Here is a 21,540-nt window from a genome sequence, read left to right as displayed (position 1 = left end):
GCATCCCGCAATCCAACGTCCCATTTAAATTAGGATCTTAACTATTTCTAATCTACTTTACACTGGCTTTCTATCTACTATGGCGTTCTTCAATAGATTTGAGGCTTGCTTCCCAGACCAGTGTATCGCCAATAATATGAAACAAGCTTATATCGATATCCCTATCTTGGCTAATTTCCCTGGGTGCAAATTTATCAGAAGAACGAAATTTTCAACATTCAGGACATAAAAGTCTGATCTGCTAAGGAAGAGGCCGACCAGAAGCGATATCCAGTCGATAGGGGCTATATCTTTTGTTGTGAGAGACCACTCAGGATATAATTACCCCAACGAGCTATCCGGTTGATTGACCTGCAGCATGAATATCTAGACTCTAGTGGAGTGGAACATGGCAATGATTGCCGATTGGTTCGTGGCTTGAAACGGCCCGATCCGTCCGGTGTTTTTTTGCCAAACTTGACAATATAACCGTGGAAAGTCTCACAACTGTGGTGACTGAGGCTGCCTGAGGGTGTTCTTGGCCCTGTCGACTATGTGGCTTCTACGATCAAAAAGCAAGGACTGTGCGCAGTGCCAATTTGCTAAGGAGCCGTACCTTGCATTGTCTATTAGTATGTTACCCGAACGCAATTTAGATAGAACGATACAAATTGTTGTTGTTAAATATGTCGTCGTTTCCCCTATGAGCTCAAGCGCTCATTGGTTTTCTCTCACAAATTCATTCTGCAAAGTTCATCAATGGACGACACTAGGCCCGAATAGCAATCATCGGCAAGACTAACCGGCAAAATATAGTTTGTCATTTGTTCTGTTCTTCACACCCCACAATCGGAATTCTCCGTACCCCACTGGATCCTCGGTCGGCTGCCCTTCCTGAAGAATAAGCCCCGCAGATGACAGGGCCCAGAACTGAGCTATTGGCGCCATTACTAGTCACACCACATGGGTTCCAATGTTGAACAGAGCACATGTGGGCTTACGGCGAGCTGTGAACTGTTCGCACGGTCCCTGTACCTGACATATGGACCCTAGACTAAGGCCAAAGTACATGTATATTGCACGTTTGTTCGCTTCTACTAGCTGTTTTGCACAGAATCCGATGGTTTCGGTGTACCCCTCTGGCGAATCGATCATCCGGGGATTCTTTATTGTGTGCATATGGCACCGTATCCTTGTCATTGGTTGTTTCTGTTATCTACGAGACATCTCAAAGCCTTGATGAATTCTTTAGTTCGGCTTTTTGGTCCAATTCTCCACTGATGAGCTCATCATTTGAAGTGCACCAAGTTCACATTACTCTTTCAAACAAGCTAGCGGGGAATGATCCAGTCGGTGTCACCGAGTCGGTGCAACAGGGCCGAATGTGACGAGCTGAGAATGAGACTGGGCATATGACTACTTTTGTGAAGTCAAACTTGGCCGAAAAAGGACGAATTGTTGGCCAGTTTAGCCGATCGAGGATCGAGATGGCACTTGACAAAGTCAGGTCTCCAGAATAAGATAGGTATAAAAAGCCCTACTCCTTCATGTCTGGTTCTATCATCATCAACACTCAAACAAACCCAAGCAATCCCCTCTGTCTTCAAATTATTACTTATAACTTCATCTCAGCTCAACAGTCACCACAATGGCAGCTCCTTCTCAATATGCTGGCCTAGCCGCGACCTGGACCTTAGAAACAGGAAAGGCTCCCCCGACTGAGAGTATCATCTTACTCCCGGGCGGAGGAAACCCCGAAGCTGTCTTCCAGCCTGACCACCGGGCCAGGGTTGATCAAACTGATTACAAGGATGGCGGGAAGTATCGCTGTGAGTATCATACCGTGCCATGGGTATAAATTATGTGAGAGCTCACACTCTACCATTAGCCATTGTCAAGCTGGAAATGTCCTACGAGGGTATGCCTCCCGGAGCTGAGATGGCATCCATGGGTACTGGCTGGCTTATCCGCCCGGACATCCTCGTGACTGCTGGACACTGTGTTTACGACCACGCCGGAAACGATGGACAAGGATTTGGCCGAGTTAGCATCATGCAGTGCCACATTGGATATAATGGTCGCGACTCCTTGAAAGATTCGTCTGTGCAGACTCGATTTGCGAAGAAGATCGTGACCACTGGCGAGTGGATCGATAGCCGAGACAACCGTCATCGCGACGTTGCCTTTGTGCAGCTTGATGCACCATTCACCGGCAACCTTCGCACTTTTTCATTTGCGCCAACTCCGATGAAGGGAGCCGAGATGATCGGTGTTGTTGGATATCCGGGTGATATGCACCTCGAGGATAGCGATGGGATTGATGAAATTGGCGCTCAGATGTATGAGTTGTTCCAGGACATCAAGTACAACCTGGAAGATAACGCTTTGAAGATGCTGCAATACCGCCTTTCTACCTTTGGTGGTAAGTTCATGACTTGTGATGCTACAACCTCTTTGGTAAGAATAGCTAACTGACGAAACTCTTTGGGTAAATATAGGCCAGTCTGGATCTCCTGTTCTCCGCAAGAAGACCCCTCAGGTGTCTATTGGAGCCCACTGCTACGGTGGAGCTGACAAGAATTCTGCCAGCCCCATCGGAGGTCAGTACGGGAATGACTACAACGCCTACATCTCGGCCTTGACTACATCCTATCCAACGGTCACATCTATTGCGGGCGTCAACCTTGTCAAGCCCAACGCTCTGTCTACCACCACCGCAGCTCCCACTCTCCCAGGTCGTGAAGCCCCGTCCCCAGATCTCGTAGTTGAAGGAGAGGAGGGCTTCTTCGATGCTCTCAAGTCTGTCGTTGGTGTTGTTGCTCGGGTAGGAAAAGTCGCTCTCCCAATTGCCTCTCCTCTGCTCGGGCCTCTCGGTGGGCCCCTCTCCGCTGTTGCTGGTGCTGCCCTGTCGGCTGTCGCCAATGCCGCTGGCGCCGAGTCTACTACCGTGAGCATCCCACAAGCAACCCAGGGAGCAACGGAGCGTGCTGTTCTCGCCGAGGCAACACTGCAGTCTGTCCTCAGAATCCAAGACCCGGAGCTGACAGAGAAACTCCTCCGCGACATGCAAGTTACTTACTCCGAGCTGGCTCCGCATGTCACCAACCTTGCCCCCAAGATGACTCCTTTGCTGAAGGATTCCGCCCTGAGAATTGCTGTCACCCAGGACTACATGAGGAAGAGCGACAATGTGAAGCTTAGCGCTCGCAGGGGTATCAGAAATGAAACAGAATCTGTGTCAGCTGTTGATGCGATTCAAGCTCCATTTGTCGAAGGTCTGCTGGAAGCAACCAGACCTGTCGATGGCGAGGAAGGTTTCTTCGATGGACTTGGATCTTTCATTGGCAAGGCCGTGACGAAGGCAGCACCTTTCGCTCTCAAGGGTGCCAAGATCGGTTTGCAGCTTCTGAACAACGCATTGGCACCATCTGGGGAGGAAAGTGTGTCCCAAACCCAGCCTGAGGACAAAGATGATCTGGTTGCTGCCACCTTGCTCACCAAGCGGGCTGTTATAGCCGAGGCTGCCCTGCGCGCCGTCATGAAGCTTGACAAGAATGACTTTGACCGCGCCTCTCAGTCCCAGACGGAGTCACTGTTTGGCCCCGAAGGGTTCTTCGACGGCATCAAGTCTATGGTCCAGGTCATTGGGAGTGCCGTGTCCAAGGCCGCCCCGAAGGTGATCAGCACTCTTTTGCCGATCGCGGCAGATGCCTTGGGTAAGAAGATTGCGGGATTATCTTCGAAAAACGATGGTCTCTCGCCGCCACCAGCGCTCGTCAGAAAGCAACGATCCTTTGCTGATATTAATGCGGCTTACAACCCCGGTTCTGCTCTGGAGGTGAGTGTCACTGAAAACCTTGCCCCTGCCATGGAGTTTTCTGCCAAGTCCCTTTCCACCCCTGTTGTAAACGAATTCAAAGAGGCGAATCTGGATGCTCTCATCACGACCCGCAATTCTGATTTCTACAAGAGGCTCCGATCCTAATGTAAGGGGGCGATGAACTTGTAGAATATTGACAAACGCTTGCTAACATGACTCGATTTTAGGTCCGTGCTTGAAGGCTTTGGCTAAAGCTTGAGACTCTATGGGTCTCGTCCACTCCTTTGATCAATATTTTCTTATAGCATTCTTATTCGTGTTATTCTGCGTGTGTCCAGACTTTTTGCCTTCTCTTTTAATGGTTTATTGACTTCAATTCACTCGTGCTTCCTTGTTCATATCTCAGAAGTAGTTGAATGAATTCAAATCAATTTCGAATTTGACTTTGAAATGGTTTCTTTTATCACGAAGCAACCCATTATGATTAGCGAACATGGCTTTGAGCGCCTTCATAAAAATGACCGTGGCTTCCGAGGCGAGATAGGAAAGTCACGAGAGTGAAAAAGCACCTAGAAAAGCAGCTCGCGGAGTTACTTCAGTCGCGTCACTAGGAATAGATAAGTATAAAGAGTTTGGGTCTCTCAAGTCAGGTGCTACTTAGATCGTCACGCTTCCAGTCTTTTTATCTCCCCTTACAATATGTAGGAGCTATACATCACCTACGAGATTGCACTTCATAGCGCACCATTGTCCTTGAATATATGAGAAAGTTGGCTTTCACTATAATGATATTGCATACATGTGAGAAGCTCACCGCCCTGTCTCTCTCCCAGCTTGCAGCAAACACACATGGCATTCCAGGCAACTGGGACGAGAGAATCAGGGTCAGAAGAAAAAGGTTCACTTGATCAAGATATGGAATCTAGGGAAAAGAGAAGAAGAGGAACAAAAAACAACAACAAGAAAGCTATAAGTGAGCGCAGCACCTGCGCCAGCCCTGATCCGGTCTAGTCTGCCTCTGACACATACGTTCAAGGCCTTAGGCCTCATCGTTCCTCTACCGTCTGGCCTTCTGACCCGGCTCTCCGGTCTTCCCAGCTACTGGTCCATGACAGATATACTACTATCTTCATTCAACTACTTAGTTCAGAGAGAGATCTTTAACTTTAGTTCTCCCACAATATACTAGGAATTATTAGCCCTAATATCTATATAAAAGCAGTTATATATACTTTATTAACTAAAAGCATTCTAGCTGGCTTCGAGGAATTCAAAGTTTCTTTGTCTATTTATTCCAGTGGCAAATTGCCTAAAGAGGCCCTAAATTATCTTGACTATAGGCTTTTCTTCAGTCTAGCTAATCATTCCCTTAGAAATCCACTCAAGAAAAGACCTGTATATCCTCAAATCTGGTGGGGTATGGCCTACAGGTTTAATTGATAAATCTAGTGACAGGATCACAATTGAGCCACTTCTCTACTCTTATAGATGTGACTTATTTTTTAAAAAAGATTAGTCCCCATAAACAGATTCTATTCATAGAAGCACCGCCCGCTAGATTTCATCTTTACTCTACTCCCCAAAATCCACCACATTACTCACGTAATATTGGATCATGTTTAGTGAGTATCATGCTTTCTTGATGAAGCAGGGATATGGGAATAGAAAGGGAAGAAAAAGAAAGAAAGGGTACTAGTAGCTTTTTCATTCAAAATGGGAAAATCTATCTTTTGCTGTGCGGGCTGAATATACCAGTGAACAACATTCAGGTGGAAGAAGGTCCACCCGGAATGCCCTGAAGAGGGCTGATTAGAGCGGCAAGCCGCCTACGCCCGATCTGTGGGCGCTAGGTGACCACAACATCAAACATGGTGTTGTATATCTTTGCTTCTTTGTTTCCAACTCCAGCATGATGGGACCGAAATTCTTATCTTAGTCATCTCAGTAAGAATGAGCTGCTCAATTTATTTATTTGCCCAAAGCTTGATTCAAGGGTGGCTAGCATATTGAAAGGTTATGGCGATAGCCACATCATCTATCGTCTAATAATTCACAAAAATGACATCTATAGAAGAGTAATGGATGTACCCAGCCGCAGTATTGAGAAACCACTTCTCTTCGCAACATTTAAAGACTCAAGTGCCACGTCCGGAATCGTCGGGCTGAAATCCATCCGCACAGAAATGCTCAACTTCTCTAAACGGGGCAGCTTCTTGACCCGAGCATCTGGAAGGCCCTCAACCAAATGAGTGATACACTTCAGATGATCATCACTAAATGTGTTAAGACACAAGTTGAGCCTTTCAATGGTTGCTGGCAACATGTCACTTAATTTGGGCCAGGCTGGACTGCCATCAAGTTCGTCCGCTTCCAAATCTCTCATCGACGGATCATATGCAGGACCACACAGCATATCGATGTCTAATTCGAGCACAGCCAATTTTTGGAACCAAGTCATATCCACTAGAGTGGCTCCTAAATCACCACCATACAGAGTGGATATTGTGACCGACAATTCCTTGAGCGTCCTTCCGCAGGCATCCTGCACTGTATCTAGGAATGCACCAGCATTCCAGTTATGACCACAGCCATGCCACTTAGTCTCATGAGAGAACTCAAAGATCTCCAGGTTCGGAATTGACGAGAGTAATTGCGATAGCTCCTTCGGGCCAGCGATACATGACTCCAAAGTCAGTTTTCGCAAGTTTTTGCCGGCGCATAAAATCACCGACGGGTCAAACGCGTATCCAGTATACCCATCATCTATGAAGATGCAGCTCGTCAACGTGGCTTCGCAGACGGAATCGATTTTGAGGAATGGTACATATGGTGTCAATGGGGATCTCTCATCGTAGCCGTTATCACGGGATGGCTGCACGACGGAGAGCATAGACAATGGCGCATTAGGAAATTCCTTGACACGATTGGCCCGGTCCGTAATCATGTCGAGTACCGGCCACAGTTGTTGGTTGGCCAGACTTCTGACGTTGTTCAAACGATCTAGTTCATCCCAACGTGAGTGCAAATTCAGCTTTTGTACTTGCGATAGCAGCGTCAGAAGAAAGACATCTGCATGTACTTCTGACAATCGGATTTTTTCAATCCAATCCTCCGGGGTCCCTGAAAAGACTTCAATGAAGGGCGATGTACGCACCAAACTCTTTAAAGTCTCAGGTACCTCGGCATGCAGCGATTCTATCATCTCCTCGTCTTCCTCTATATCCCAGTGGTTTCTCAGGTCAATGGATTGTATGTATTGCGCCACAGAGGGATCCAACGCGATATATTCCAACAACCCTCGCGTAGTCAAGATCCGGTTGCCTGTTGCTTGGGTAACTTCATCCCAACATTCGTCTGAGTCGGATACCTCTGCCCCTTCTGGAGTTCGTTGAACAATTCGCGAAAATGAGAAGTTCCGAAAGCGTTTCCTTCGCGTAGCATATTGCACTCGGAAGGGGGTGCTGGCAGCAAACAGAGTTCTACAGGACAGGGCTGTCGCTTCAAAATCCACCGGGATCGTTTCTTCAACAATTTGCACTAGGAGCTCCAAGGGGAGGTCAAGTAACGACGGCATTATGTCTGTTCCTTCAGATCTTGATCTTACTCGAAGATATGTAACAGAGATCAGGGGTGTTTAATGTTCCAGCCTATATGGTTGCTGCGCGAGAATCGCTCCACTGGTCGCAATCGATGCGTTTCCACTGATCGTGCCCTACGACCAGACGACACCACCCGACCGTGGGACACCTCCTGTTCCACCTAGTTCACTGGAAATGCACGGATTGGTATGATATTCAACTGGACGAGTAGAGAAGATGACCACTTACAGAACTGAATACAGCAAACGATGACTTTCACTGGCACGAAGAAGAAGAAACTAGATACATGATTGTTGTGGTTTTGATCCCCTGAGGTTTCTAGGCTCTGGTGTGTAAGCAGAGCCTGAGGCAGAAGTAGGCCTGAGGCACCACTTACTACAAGCAATACTAGTCCTCTTGTCAGAATCCTATCTGGGCCTAATCCATGAGAATGTATGAAAATTTTGTGCTTGATTTAGCCTGGTTCTGGCAATTTATAGGGTTTTCAACATCACAGAGGAATTGCAAATAAACAGTGGATAGACGTTTCGAGGTATCAAATATCATTCAGATTCTTACTTTATCACTCTTATTGATACATATCTACGAAGGAGTTACATATACCTTTGTACCTTGCCAACTTGCTCGATCTCGATCAGTCGTACAATCGATGGGTGGCAAATCTTAATGTCTGTGCCTCAATCGCTTCAAGACTACTTACTAGTAGTGATTGTAAGCTATCTGGTATAAGTTTATTGTTCATCCCTAGTATACATTTTATATCGCCTCAAGGCCAGGAAGTGTACTCTGTAATCTACAACTAATCACGGAATCTTCACCGCTATGCTCTAAACTCTTATTGGGCGCTAAGGAGAGGGATACGCATCTGGTTTATGCATGTAAAAGCAAGATCGGCATTTTCCTGTCTCACAGTAAGGCCGGATCTTGCAAAGAGTGGAGAGTGACACTAAATCCTGTAGCTGCGGATTTCAGGATAATTTCACAAATCCCATGGGAGATGATTCGCTGTAGCTTCACACGGGTATAAAGCGACAAAGGATTTCAGAAGCTGAATAGTCCCAAAGAATATTATCTATCAACAGCGCTTCCTAAACAACATTCAGTAGTCATTTGCTTATCATGGACTGGCAGAGTAAGTCATATAAGCCAGATTACCCTTTAGAAACACCTAACATTAGCCATAGGTTACTTGGTGGAGACATACCGTTTCCCCTACCTATTGCGCATCAGTTCTTGAGTACTAATTACCCACCGCTGCTCTACTTTTATTTCCAATGGTGATGCAACACATTCTGCCTTGATAGGTGCCAAGGACGACGTAATTGAGGCTATGACACCTTGTTATAGTGTATGTTGACTTCACTACTAATATGGGTCCTTTTTTGGTCCACTGTGACTTATGAGACAAACGGATCAAGGATGGACAGTCTATGGATATTATATCTCTCTTCAAGAGCCCCAAATCCACCCCAACAGGGGTCTTTTTGGTAAACGGTGTTAAGTATATCAACGTCAGCGCTGACGAAAACTCTATCTGTGGGAATAAACAGGTAAAGCTTTCGATATGGGTGCTCCCAGGTATTGCTACAGACTAAAAAACACATTACTAGAGCGAGCGCCAGAGCGGGATCTGGCTTGCTAAAGCAAACGAATGGATCATTCTAGCCTACTACGATGACTCCAAACAAGTTAGAAGTGCTCAAATAGCTGCTGCGAGACTGGCTGATGAGATCAGAGAAGATGAATACTAGGTGCTACATTAGGGAGAAATACGACATGGCCTATAGCCTGCAAAAGAGATCCTCCAATTTCACTTTGCCTTCATGCATACTGTATGTGCATATGGTAGATAATTCGGAATAGACCCCACAATCCGTAGATAACTCCACGTAGATACCTCCCACTAAGAACCAGTGATTAGTCTGAATACAATGCAAATACACATTTTGTGGCTCAAGGAATTATCTTATGTTTTTCACTCGTAACCCAATACATCGCACAGTGCTCCCTGGTGGAGATCCTAATAAAATGCATTCGATATTTGTCCAGACCCAAGTACATGCTTATAAGGGATTTCGTGGATACAGGAATGCCTGATTTGTCAGGTTGAGTGGGGTGTAGATAGTTCTGGGAGCTCTTCTTCTCTCTCTCTTTCCTTCTTTTCCCTATCTTCAGTATTTCGTTGACACGAGGCGGCTTTATGGACTGCTAGAGATGAATCGAGCCTATTTGCTGACACAAATGCGGACGGGACACTGCTGATTAGCCACCTATGCGAAGGTGTTCTGCTTCTGCAAGGATGACCTCTGCGTCTGCGGTGAGCGAGATAGCATCACTCACTCACGTTTTGTTGGATTGTACGAATCTGAGAGGGTTGAGACGAGAGCTTCAAGCGAGGGTAGGCGATCTATTTGGGAACATATCCACCCTGTGAGGAGGTCCTGTGGAAGGAAAAAGAGGTAAGCCTGATTCTGCCTCGTGTGTGAAGACAGTGAACGCTGTCATAGGATTTTGTAAATATATCCCAAAGGTTTCAAAGTCATGGAGATCATAAAGGGGCAATGGAATATGAAGATATAAATATTGTATCGCGGACAGAGGAGAGAAGGAAAAAGAGAGAGATAGAGCGAGAGAGAAACAACTATCTGCACCAATCCAACAATAAATAGCGTGAACTAGGGGTAATACAATACAGAGTCATTGATATCTCCAATTGGTTGAGTACTATACGAGAGTTGACAACGATAGATCCTGCATCAATCTCAACATATCATCATATCTGAAGATTCCATTTTTCATGGACTGTGGCAATTGTGGGTGAAGGGAAAGTAATGGAAAAGACCGCTACGAAATAACTACAGTGCTTTTATAATTTTTGGATCAAGCCCTAATCGCCTCACACCAACGGGGCAGGACATTTGGAGTAGGTGGAAATTTTCCGCTATACAAGTCTACCTTGCCGTAAAGAGCTATAGCCTCGCTTATATTCCGACACTAGATATGTAGAGCGGAAGTTACAGTATATGAGGTAGTATTTCTAGTAGTCTCGAAATTGGACTAGATGGTAACATTCATTCTAGCGTCAAGTAGTTCCAGGGAGCCCTATTCCTCCGGATATGATCAATAACTAGGTACCATACGGTGAATTCGAGAAATTGAGTACACCCGTGGACTGATATCTATACCTAGATGTTGCTTTTTATTGCAGGATTCAATATAGCTATTGGTATTGTCTGCCTTCCTATAGGTTTATAACAAACGGTATAAAGACACATACTAGATACATTTCTGTCCAATTATTCTATTAAATCGTGATAGCTTGACAGCTAAGTGAGCATCGGCGGGGCAAACCATAAGCGAAGTTATCATGAGACGACACAATTAAGGGACACTAACAGTAATCAGCAGACCGTGGATTTTCTAGGGCAGGGGCCATAAGAGCGGGTGGAACTAGCCCGGGAGAGTTTAGCGGCCCACTACGGTTGATGCCGGCGCGGCCCTTGCGCGGCCCGACTGTGATTGTTTGGGCACTAAGGACAAATGTGTATAGTCTTGTCTTAGATCGGGACTCCATAGACTTAACCGTTTGAGGTGCTTAGGCGAAGAAAGAAAGAAAAGAGAAGAAAAACCAACGAAGGTGGATCTTTATAAGGCTGGAGACGCTCAGCGATTGTCTAACTTGGTTGAGGGCCGTTATGACTCATTATTATCTCTATACCGGATGTTAAAATCTCTGCTTTCTTCACTCGATTTAGTCGTATCGTGCCCGGCGATAGTGGGATAAATTAGTCCCTGGTTCCTTTACTGAACTACTGAACTAGTAGATCTCGGCAAATGGCGACGATGATTTTCGGCCCTAGCTAAAGTTTATTTTTTTGCCGTGTATTATAGGCTCCTCTTAAGCGAATGGGTCTATTAGAGATTTGAAGTAGACTGAACCATAGTTGCCCTCAAGCTCATGTCTAATCTCCTAGCCGCTTGCTTGGTTCTATTACCGATAAGACGAATGTAACGATGCGGCGACCTTGGACCACATAAAGCCTTTCTGAATCTTGCTAGTATGTCTTGGCAACGGGTTACATACCATAATCGGTACTCCGTACTGCTATTCGAAAGCATGCCATTAGAAAAAACTGATATTCCTACTCTCGCTAGAGAATAGTCGGCTCTTTATCCGAGCTACTTGTTGATTTACTTTCTTTTAGCACCTCGTCCTGCGCCTCCCTTCACTTTCCACGTCCCTCCTATATTTCATTATATCTCATTCACTCACCTTATCCCTCCTAAGTCCTAATTATGATCGCACAGTATGCTATTAGCCACTATTAGCTTGTGAGTATTCCTCTCTGAAGCTAGAACTATAGATTTTCCAGAAACCATAATAAGCAAACAGCATTATCCTTGTTTTGGTCTTTACCGCCTTCGCTCCTCACATACACCACACTTGGCTCAATAAGGGTACTAGAGACATTTCATTGCTCTACCTACTTTATTATGTCATTTGTTCTACAGAGCATCTACTTTTGGTCTTGTTTTACACTATCAATCTCCCTATTGAGACAAGCTACTGGACTCACCATCCATGTAATGCACTTGACTGGGTTAATTTTGTCCAAGTGTGGGTGTATGGGTATTATGGAATATCCTGTGAGCTTAAAACATTGCACTTTCTAGTAATTGTAAAGAGACCAGAGACTGACCAAAATTTCCAGATTAGGTCTTAACCTCTACTATAGACCTACTAGTCGCCTTCGTAAGGCTTTGACGGTAGTCAGTTATTTCGGCTTTCTCATTATATCCATGGTCCCTGTCATAACAGATGCAGTGTCTGACATCTTTTGTCCTCCACACCATCCAAACTGCCTTGAGCATGAGCGAGACCCAATCGCTCTCTTCCAGGGCCTTCATAGTATTATACTTCTGCCATTTTTTACGACTATACCACTTGTTATAGGAATATTCAGGCAAGCCCGTATGCCGTTGCAAACTCAAAGTCTGACTGGACTAAAGCTTCAAACAGCGGCTTTCACTCTCTCAGCCGTTTCCTGGGTTCCTAGAGTCTCTGTTCCATGGGATCTATACCTAGATGGTGGACACCCGATCATTCTGATAATCAATGCATGGTACCGCATGGTTGGGTTTGTCGCTGTCAACGATGCATTCTTTGCTCTGGGGCAAGGAATTTTGTTATGGTTATCTATGCGACAGATTAAATCTGCGGAGGAGGTAGAAAGACAGCCGCTTTTGGGGTGATACATATACCACATTTTGATTTTAGCTTTTAGCTCACATTTGAATTTGAAAATTACTGTAGAATATGAGGCCCTGTGAAGTCGACGCCGGATGCTTGTACATTACGAAATTTTTTTCCATCATTAAAAAAAGTACATTTCGAATACATGTCTATCCCGGTTCCTAAGTTTGAGGTCAAGACTTGAACCAAAGAGAACCCATTCGTGTCAATCAACAACAGTAAATTCGACAAAATTGGATGACGGGATCATTATAACCGGCCTTCCATCATTATCAGCGGGGTCGACGACATAATCATGCAGCCAACATGGTAATTTCACTACTGTATTCGCATGCTCTTCGCGATCACCCCAAATCCACCAGTCAACGCAGCCACCCCAGTACCGATATCGATATGTGTCGCCGACCACTGTATGGGGATGCAAGTCGAGAAAGTTAAAGGAATGGTTTTTGACAAAAGTTTCCCCTGGTTTTAGGCTGCGGAAAAATTGGGGATCCGTGACGTTGACCTCAATGTCGGGCTCATCTACAATCCTCCAACCCGGATTTCTTTCGTCGTCAAAATAAGTCTTCCACTGTGTAGGATCCTCGTCAGAATTCTTCAACGCATCGTAATCAAGGCAGCGGCGTTGAAGTCGAAAATGATCATGAGTAAAAGGGTAATCGTGTATGATGATCGGCTTTGGATCAGTATAGATAGCCTCGTGTTCCTCATTCGTCAGACCATTATAGGTGATCTTTACTGTAATAAAAAAAATTTCCGTTTTAGACATTTCCGATGGGCCTTCTAGAAACACACTTATGTAAGGGGTTCCAAAGCTATAAGAAGTGTTTCAGTTAGGATAAAGACGCAAATCATATTAGAGGGTTACTTACATTCGTTCCGATTTCTCTACCCGAGGGTCGTCGTACGGCTCAGGCTCCGGAGTTTCTTCCACCTCTACGCAGGGAAAAGAGCAGTAGGGTCCCCCCGGGATAACAACAGGGGGTAGCCCCGAGTTAACCCCAATTTCTTGATCCCAATTCTCACGTAAGGTCCCCCAAGCCCACAAGGCATATTTAGCCCCGGGCCAGAATAGCTCATATCTCTCGCCAGCGACCATATGGTCCAGAAAGGAATCCGGGGCGCCTATATTTCTTCTGAGAGTTTGGCCAGGTTGAAGTTCTTCCATCTCAGCTTGATATCCTGTAAGCTTGACAGTCTAGGGAGGTGGCGGCTTAGGCACTATCTCAACCCTTTTTAGACCATCTGGCGTGTGTTGGAAGAGCACGAAGCCAGAAGGACCCCATCCATCACACAGGAAGTTCCAGCGGAAGATACAAGGCTTGTCACAGTCATCCTCTGCCCGACGGATAGTGATGATGAACCCTCCCGGTTTAGCTAGAGACATAACTGGGATTGTGGGCTCAACCTCCATGGAAAGTCTGGGCGTGTTTGGACTAGGAGATTTGTTAATATGGAACAATGGACAGGTATGGAGAATCTCACGGTCTGTCATGCTGAAAGAATCTGATATTTGATTTAAGCTCAGGATCCATAGCGTAATTTATGAAAGGTATGGGGCGAAATAGGGAAGTTAAGAATAATTAGGGAAAGAGAGAGATTGGGGAAAAGACAGAGAGACAAAGAGACCCGGTTAAAAGTAGGTGGGGTTGATACGGTACGGGCAGAATCCTTTTTCTCAGTAATTTTCAATTTCAAACGTTGGCACATGTAAAATATACCCCATTGCGTAATAGACACTTGATATCTTGCCCGCGAGGCACTAGTCTCCGACAATTCACTCCTGATGAATACTGTTTATTCATAGGCGATGTTCCACGGTGGCGGTCTGTGGGGTGGCTCAGAACATGGTCGCACATTTTACACATAACCTTGGAACATCCATCTTGGATCGCAGCAACCTGGTGATAATAACCCCAACATTCTGACTGGTGTTTACCCTCGAAGATATTCCGTTTCATCTGTCTTCCATATTCTGTATTTATGTCCCATCCACTTCTTACTCTTCGTCATCCTCGCCAGAACAATATCGGTATGGCTTAAGTTCTGACTGTTCCTGGATAACCTATGACAGGATTCAACCTCATGTGGTTACCTGCTGAATATCGACCGATTAATCCCTCTCTTTTTGTTGAATCTGCAACTACTTTGGCGATCGGCTGTTAATCCGGTTCGTGTCATATTTCCTCCTATCAATGGAATTAGCAGAAGCACTAAGTGTGAATTATTTGGTCGGCCGTTGAAGCAAAGAATGCCATTTATCGATCTCTGGAAAAAGGGCGAGCGTATGAGCGCTATCAAATTTCCGAAAGACCTTCGCATAGAAGGATACTATCGCTGTGACGTTGGGTTAGCTCAGAAAATTGGCAACCGAGGTCACTACTGAACATGGATACCCACCGATGCATTATTGCCCTTTAGATCGACTTCATAGAAAAGAACTAGGCTTTGCTTGTGATATAAAGAACTATATAGCTATTTTATTTTTGCTCTACCTAAGAATTCGTCCATTTCCTACATTTCTCGAGGGCGGAGTTGTGAGTGGCATGGTTGAATGCTTAGGCCCGCTACCTAAGCAGTGGAAAGGTCTTTATATACACTTCTGCGGACTTGATTCATGGTAAAATTGTCACAGCCTCCAAACTAGATGATGACCTTGCTTCGAGAATTGCTTATTTCCGTCGTAATGCTGATCTGGTTAAGCGGCAAGACGGGTAATCTATTATGTCGAAAGTCTTTATCTACCCCCCAGCAAAACAGCCAACCGCAATAGGATGTTTGCGAGATTCTGCATTCAGGGCCATTATAGAACGATATGGGTGCTGGGGCTTGAACTTAATTGATCTTCGAGATGAGTAGACTGTTAGTTCTATTCGCAAAAGTCCGAGTAAAATCCAGAATTTGTCAGCCTAGCTTTTTCATCACGCCTTCTTCAAGAGTGTAGTCTCGTTCATAGTATATATGCCTCCTTACTCACCTGAGTGGAATCTGATCGAGGAGCTTTTTGCTGAGCTGAAAAGCTTTTTCAAACGTAACGGGAGTTACTACCAAGTGGATCCTGATCAAGGGTTTAATATTTTGCTTGCATGGTGTATCGACACAGTAGGCGCAAAGAAAGAGAGTGCTAGAGGTTAATTTCGACACTCGGCTTTAAAGAGACAACAAGCCTACAGAACTTGAACCGGTTCTCAATGTCTGGTACCATAGAACACAAATACTATACTTGTAACGGCGACCGTTATCGCCTTTCTTGTCCGGAACAGAGCATTGCTTGCTCTAGCCCGGCCATCTTTCACCAGTCGCCTTCCAGAATCTTATACATATCATCGATTGCATTGTTCTCCTCCGCTTCATCGTCCGTGTCCCAGTAAGTCTCACTTCCAATCTGCCAATCCTCCTCACCTGAAGAATCCCAATTTTCAAATAGATAATGAGTTGTTAGAATAGTTCAAGTCTGACCTATCGATTTCGTGTCTGTTGACTGAGACAGAGATTGTTCTGGGCAAAGCACTTTGTAGTGTTGACATGTTAAAGGTCGCCTCAGTCTGACTCCTGCGTAAGAAGTCATCGTTATGCTCTTTGAAAGCAGGTAATATTTCGTCTTCGTATCAATCAGCGTTCTCGATGAGAAGGTCCCAGTCTATGTAACCTATAATCTCCTCAGGCGTAATCTCCCAGAGACAAAGATGTTCATCTTTATAATACGAATATGCCTTCTGATATGGGTCAGGTACTTCATAATATATCAATTCTGACTCCATTTCGAGCATGGGTAGGCCGCTGGCAATGCGGACATTTGGGTTGATAACGGTAAGTGTTCTAGGGAAGCTTGCCCCCTTTCTCCTAGACAGAAATATTTGCAGACCAGATACTGATGTAGTGAATGATATGAAGGGCGTCGGGTTCCATTTCTGATAGTCAGCATGTGTGGCTAGTGACCTTTCTCGGCTCTCTCGCGAGCCCAATCGTTGTCGGGGCAGGCGAGCCAGCATTCTATTCGACGAATCTGGGTGACTACCCGAGTTCTTGTCCCACACCCTAAGGAGTGGAGTGAAGTTGACAGGGTTGGGAAAGTTGGTCCATGAGTGTGTAGAAATTCCCTTTTCCTCAAGGAAAGGATTGTTAAATTGCAGAAGCTCTAAGGCACAAGCCCTGTCAAAGACTGTGGTCTGCATTTGGACTGTGGAGTACAGTTCGTCTCGAAACTGGTGCGACCACCTACACTCTTAAATTGATTTTCCAGCCCCACTTCCAAGATCTGCTAATCCATAATAGGATCAGCCCCGGAATATTAATGTTCTTGTATAAGTAGTATCAGTACATTAAATTTCCTTAAATAAATAACACAGTGCTGTCCACCATATCTGACACACGGTCTTAGACTCGTTGTGTACTGAGAGCAACACAAATGACCATTTTATGCCCTTCCAGTCATTCTTGCAATACTAGGTTGCACAATAAAATCGCGTAGAATTGCTATTGCTAAATGGGTTAGGAACAGATGTGGCTTGATCCCGAGGTCGGGGATACGAGGTACAGGGCTGTGTGGGGGCGGATAGGACACAGCCCAACAAATACTGTGTTTATTATGCGGGGGCGCCCACGTCCGCACCATGTGGTAGCACTGCCTCGCTCTCTGAACATATAAGGGGAACAGAACCTTTTACACCCAGCTGGACACCAATTGCACATCGACGTATAAACATTTCAAACTCAGCCCACAATAAAGATGGAGTTCTCAAATAAATTACCAAGCGCGACTGAATATACCATCACCGGCGGCTCCTGGAACGCTGAATACCAAGTAGTGCTGGACGGCACCACGCTCTACCATGTGACAAATACAAGTTCCACGCCAGACAAGCCTTACCTCACCTTCTACGCCGGAGATAGCGCAGACAGTCCGATCGTAGGGTCCGGCAAATACATCAGCTTTTCATCCAATATTCAAATAATCCTGGGAGATCCCGATCTTCCCAAAACGGTGACCTCGGCTAAGCTAAGCAAGAAGGGTTTCATGGCAACGCGCCATGTCTTCCAGATGGAAGTCGATCGCCAGATGCGAACATTTGCTTGGAAGAATACCGAGTTGAATGATAATTTTGGACCTCTTGGGAGCCACAAGCTGGTCAATGAGGCAAACGAGGTCATCGCATCTTTCTTGCCTGGTGGCGCCAGGCTGAAGCCGGATGGCGCATTGCTTCTCTATGCTGATTTTGGGGACAGCTTCGTTTTGATGGCTCTCATCACTGCGCTTGTTCTGAGGGAGAAGACAAGGCGATCAGTGAATGGTGGCTATGGGAATAACCTTCGTTTTCAAGACGCCGGTGCGACTGGGTTCACGTGACAGAAAATGGTTACAGACTGGCTCTATTGGCGATGGAAGCATATGCAACCCCAGTCATGTCGTTTTGCATCCAGATGGTCGTTTCTTTCAGCGATATTCTCCTGTATTTTTCATCTCATCATGTGTCGGCTCAGCCATATATATCAGCCATATGTATCAACTCTAATTACCTCTTTCTCAATATCAGCTGTCGCCCCTGGAAACTTCTATCTCAGATGTTCAGCTCAAGTCCATTGGCGATATCAGGATTTGGATGCCTTGAACCGTGCTGAGAAGTTTGTTTCCAAAGCTGCGGGTTTGTTTAATAATGGTCATAAAGAGATTTCTTTCATTCCACTTTAGGACTGATACATCTGAACTGTGTGAAGAAAGAACAGGGTATCTCATCTCCTTCGGCGAGAAAGAACACAAGGTGACATAAAAGACTTTGGAGACCAAAACTTAAACCTCAAATCTAGTGGGCATATAGATATACTCAAGCTCTAAATCAGACACCTGAATGAGCAAAGCAACTTTTGCACTTGGCCTTGAACTACAGATAGGCCGTGATTGCGTTGTTGGATGTTTGTTTTCATCGACCGGCACAATGCAACTTCTCCCAAATTGGCTCTTCTTTCACCAAGTAATTTCAGGGATACTATTCGATAAATAGTATTATGTCATACTTCGAGCTACAGCACGCCACATATTCCGTGTCTTCGATGGTGGACAAGTTTGGGCTATAGTAGAATTTGAAACAGTTTACCCCTCAGGCAGACACACTTCGTTTCTCGGCTCGTACCGGCTTAATATTCATTCCAATGGACGGTAATAATCACCACTCAAAGACAATGTCGTTTTACAAGATTGCCAAGTTAGGCTAAGTCATTATTGTTTAGATGCTTGGTGCCAAGGGTATCTTGACGCGTGAGTGTTAAACCTCCTTCTGAAGGCGCTGCCGCATTTCCCCCAAGTAGTAACGCATGGGGTAAGTACGCATAGTCTCAGGAAGATAAGGATAAATAAATTTAGTGAGCACCACAATGACTCGATATGCACCCCTTCGAAGCTTATTTGATTTCAGCCCGTAGGCTTCGCGAATCCTCGCAGGTAGCATCTGGACAGTTGCCAGGCGTACCAGAGGGAGGACAACACGGATTTGAAGGGGGGCTTTGGTATTGTAAAGGAGGTCTTGAGCAACACTCCTGGCGTGATCAGTAATCTGCATTGTTGCAAGCTGGTGGTCCCAATACGCCCAGAATGCCTTACTATCAGCGGGCACATTCCCAAAGGGACACGAAGAGATTCTGCAAGTATCCAGTACTCTTTATAGGTTGTCTCGGCGGTCATGTCGTCCATGAAGCCGAAGACCTGCTGATAAAGCTCGATGCTCACTGCATAGAGCGTTGCAGCCACCCATAATTGGAGCTTTGGATCATCGGCAGAGTAACTCCGTCCTTTTACTGTAGCATGAGCACGATGGACCAACTCTATGATAGACTTTTTCTCCTCTGGGGTGCCAAATGTCATGCAGTAGATGTATGTCACGCTGGTACGAAGGCGGTTCAATGGTCGATGTGCAAAATTGCTGTGTCGATCAACCCCTTTGGCAACGCCAGGTTCAGCTACTTGCAATAAGACAGCAGTCGCACTACCAGCGAGTATGATGGCTTCTTGGACTACCTGACGAATCTTTTGTAGCTCAGGGGCATCAGATTCATTGAAATGCATGGCATCATCGTTCATGTTCTCTTTCTGTGTTTCTGTTGGCGCTTGTTCGGATCTGATATGTATTACTCTCTGCGCAGGGTTGATTTGTCCCTCATTCATACTCAAGTTGAGGCAAATTTGCAGAGAGATATGGATCGATTCTGAGAGATCCAACCGTAGTATGTCTGCGGTGAAAGAAAATGCAAACAGACCTACTAATCGCCTTCGAGGTAACACAAATAGTCACCCGCACTAGGTCATCTTCTCGAAGATACAAATACGAACGCTTTTTTCATATCAGATAGATATAGCCCTTGCATTGGTGTATGCTTTAAGGCGCTTTCTAGCGCGGCTAGGTAGGTTCTAAATTGCCGGGTTGAGCCGGTCCTACTGGCGTCTTAGGTAAACTAGCCATGTGCTATGCGAGGGTCTTTAATGTTCGTAATTCAGAAAGTAAAGAGCCGGTTAGGAGGCACAAGAACTCAAATGAACCCGCATGGAGATGGAAATAAATAATCGGTGTCATCACATAAGTCAATTTCCAAATAAGCTTTGCAGTAGCTGTAGTTGATATGTAATGCACCTTTTCTTTCATACTTTGCCTCTATAATTTATCTAATACACTCGACATCAAATACTTCTATGCCGATTGATTGGCTCTTGTGTAGCAAGGGTTTCGCAAATGCAGCTTTAACCTAGCTGGGATGGGTACTGATTCCATGCACACCGCTCTCTCTCTGGCGGCCTTGTACTGGTATGCAATATCCCCTCAAGACTGAAAGTATGCAAGGGTACTGACAGCCCAAAGCAAGGAACAACATAAGAAGGTATCACAGCATCGGCGGCTTGATAATTGGCGCAATTTGACTTTGGCGCACGAGCGGGAATTGGAACCAGGCAGCCCAAGCAGGGACGTGTTTCAACAATTGGAGTAAAGTCTGAATAGCGACAAGCGGGCACCTCGGAGGTTGAATATTTCACGATAAACGAACACACTCAACGACCGCAGCCATGATAAGATTACGGAGAAAGCATCACAAGCATGATACGATCGAGGTGATGAATGTGTAGACGAAATGTGGACAGGGAAGGAGTACCCATCATGGGCCTTGGCCGAGCCAACCACTCAATTTTGAGATATCTCTTTTATACTGTAGACCTACGAATCATACGATTGATTCTTCATTCATGGCCTGTTATGTTTGACATAAAGCAAATTTTTCCAACTCAGCTCAACAATGTCATGTTCTAGAACACCTAGAAGCAATGACACTTAAACTCAGGTCACAAGCGAAAATTAATTCCACAACGACCATAGAACGAAGCAGGATCGTCCATCATTCGCTTAACGCCAAAATCATCTTGATGAATTATTTGCAGTAAGCCACGAAGTCCCTAGGTCGGGGAATGACGTGATTATCCATGAATAATTGGGATCTAAGCTTCAACTTACATGACCCCTTTTGAATAAGTTGTAGGAATCACAACGCCGAAATACTCGTGACACCTTATTCCAAGACTCCTATTATCAAATTTCTCTCCGACTCGGCAGTCCGACCCGGCAGTCCGACTCGGCAGTCCGACTCGGCAGTTGGTGAGGAAAACTACTAGTATAAACAAACCAATCAAGCTCATTGCGAGAGATGGATTGGATTTCATTGGGTTTCTTTCGACTTCTGGGCGTCGTAGCCGACCTTTGAAGGGACCGGGTATAACAGTAGATAAAGGTGTCTCTTTACTTCATTAATAAATCTTATAGAATGGCTAGGCTATAGCGCTTCATACCTAAAGATGATGCTAGCGTCCTATCACACGATTTATTCATGACCTTCAGTGCAGACTACGGATA

General features: G+C 45.4%; 9 protein-coding genes across 9 annotated transcripts; 4 read left to right on the top strand and 5 right to left on the bottom strand.

Annotated features, from left to right (window-relative positions):
- Window positions 1–1,627: 1,627 nt before the first annotated feature.
- On the top strand, window positions 1,628–1,837 carry N7529_001803 (uncharacterized protein; the record flags this gene model as incomplete). Its single annotated transcript, XM_057237334.1, has 1 exon — window positions 1,628–1,837. One exon carries the CDS (start codon window positions 1,628–1,630, stop codon window positions 1,835–1,837), a length of 210 nt encoding a protein of 69 aa, XP_057102021.1.
- A 47-nt stretch (window positions 1,838–1,884) lies between these two features.
- N7529_001802 (trypsin-like serine peptidase) lies at window positions 1,885–3,964 on the top strand (the record flags this gene model as incomplete). The annotated part of the gene is made up of 2 exons (XM_057237333.1): window positions 1,885–2,401; window positions 2,478–3,964. The coding sequence occupies 2 exons, from the start codon at window positions 1,885–1,887 to the stop codon at window positions 3,962–3,964; spliced, it is 2,004 nt and encodes a 667-aa protein (XP_057102020.1).
- A 1,900-nt stretch (window positions 3,965–5,864) lies between these two features.
- Window positions 5,865–7,373, bottom strand: N7529_001801 (uncharacterized protein; the record flags this gene model as incomplete). The annotated part of the gene is made up of 1 exon (XM_057237332.1): window positions 5,865–7,373. One exon carries the CDS (start codon window positions 7,371–7,373, stop codon window positions 5,865–5,867), a length of 1,509 nt encoding a protein of 502 aa, XP_057102019.1.
- Window positions 7,374–8,517: 1,144 nt separating this feature from the next.
- N7529_001800 (uncharacterized protein) lies at window positions 8,518–9,149 on the top strand (the record flags this gene model as incomplete). Its single annotated transcript, XM_057237331.1, has 3 exons — window positions 8,518–8,530; window positions 8,703–8,746; window positions 9,009–9,149. 3 exons carry the CDS (start codon window positions 8,518–8,520, stop codon window positions 9,147–9,149), a joined length of 198 nt encoding a protein of 65 aa, XP_057102018.1.
- Window positions 9,150–12,857: 3,708 nt separating this feature from the next.
- Window positions 12,858–13,823, bottom strand: N7529_001799 (uncharacterized protein; the record flags this gene model as incomplete). Its single annotated transcript, XM_057237330.1, has 2 exons — window positions 12,858–13,470; window positions 13,528–13,823. 2 exons carry the CDS (start codon window positions 13,821–13,823, stop codon window positions 12,858–12,860), a joined length of 909 nt encoding a protein of 302 aa, XP_057102017.1.
- A 30-nt stretch (window positions 13,824–13,853) lies between these two features.
- N7529_001798 (uncharacterized protein) lies at window positions 13,854–14,150 on the bottom strand (the record flags this gene model as incomplete). The annotated part of the gene is made up of 1 exon (XM_057237329.1): window positions 13,854–14,150. One exon carries the CDS (start codon window positions 14,148–14,150, stop codon window positions 13,854–13,856), a length of 297 nt encoding a protein of 98 aa, XP_057102016.1.
- Window positions 14,151–14,349: 199 nt separating this feature from the next.
- Window positions 14,350–14,668, bottom strand: N7529_001797 (uncharacterized protein; the record flags this gene model as incomplete). Its single annotated transcript, XM_057237328.1, has 2 exons — window positions 14,350–14,630; window positions 14,659–14,668. The coding sequence occupies 2 exons, from the start codon at window positions 14,666–14,668 to the stop codon at window positions 14,350–14,352; spliced, it is 291 nt and encodes a 96-aa protein (XP_057102015.1).
- A 2,716-nt stretch (window positions 14,669–17,384) lies between these two features.
- N7529_001796 (uncharacterized protein) lies at window positions 17,385–18,002 on the top strand (the record flags this gene model as incomplete). The annotated part of the gene is made up of 1 exon (XM_057237327.1): window positions 17,385–18,002. The coding sequence occupies one exon, from the start codon at window positions 17,385–17,387 to the stop codon at window positions 18,000–18,002; it is 618 nt and encodes a 205-aa protein (XP_057102014.1).
- Window positions 18,003–18,915: 913 nt separating this feature from the next.
- On the bottom strand, window positions 18,916–19,811 carry N7529_001795 (oxygenase MpaB family protein; the record flags this gene model as incomplete). The annotated part of the gene is made up of 2 exons (XM_057237326.1): window positions 18,916–19,203; window positions 19,251–19,811. 2 exons carry the CDS (start codon window positions 19,809–19,811, stop codon window positions 18,916–18,918), a joined length of 849 nt encoding a protein of 282 aa, XP_057102013.1.
- Window positions 19,812–21,540: the final 1,729 nt, after the last annotated feature.

This window comes from Penicillium soppii (genome assembly GCF_028829465.1).
Source record: "Penicillium soppii strain IBT 18220 chromosome Unknown utg000002l, whole genome shotgun sequence".
Classification (NCBI taxonomy): Eukaryota; Fungi; Ascomycota; class Eurotiomycetes; order Eurotiales; family Aspergillaceae; genus Penicillium; species Penicillium soppii.
Note: the sequence above shows the minus strand (reverse complement) of the source record. Positions and strands in the feature narration are given on the sequence as shown.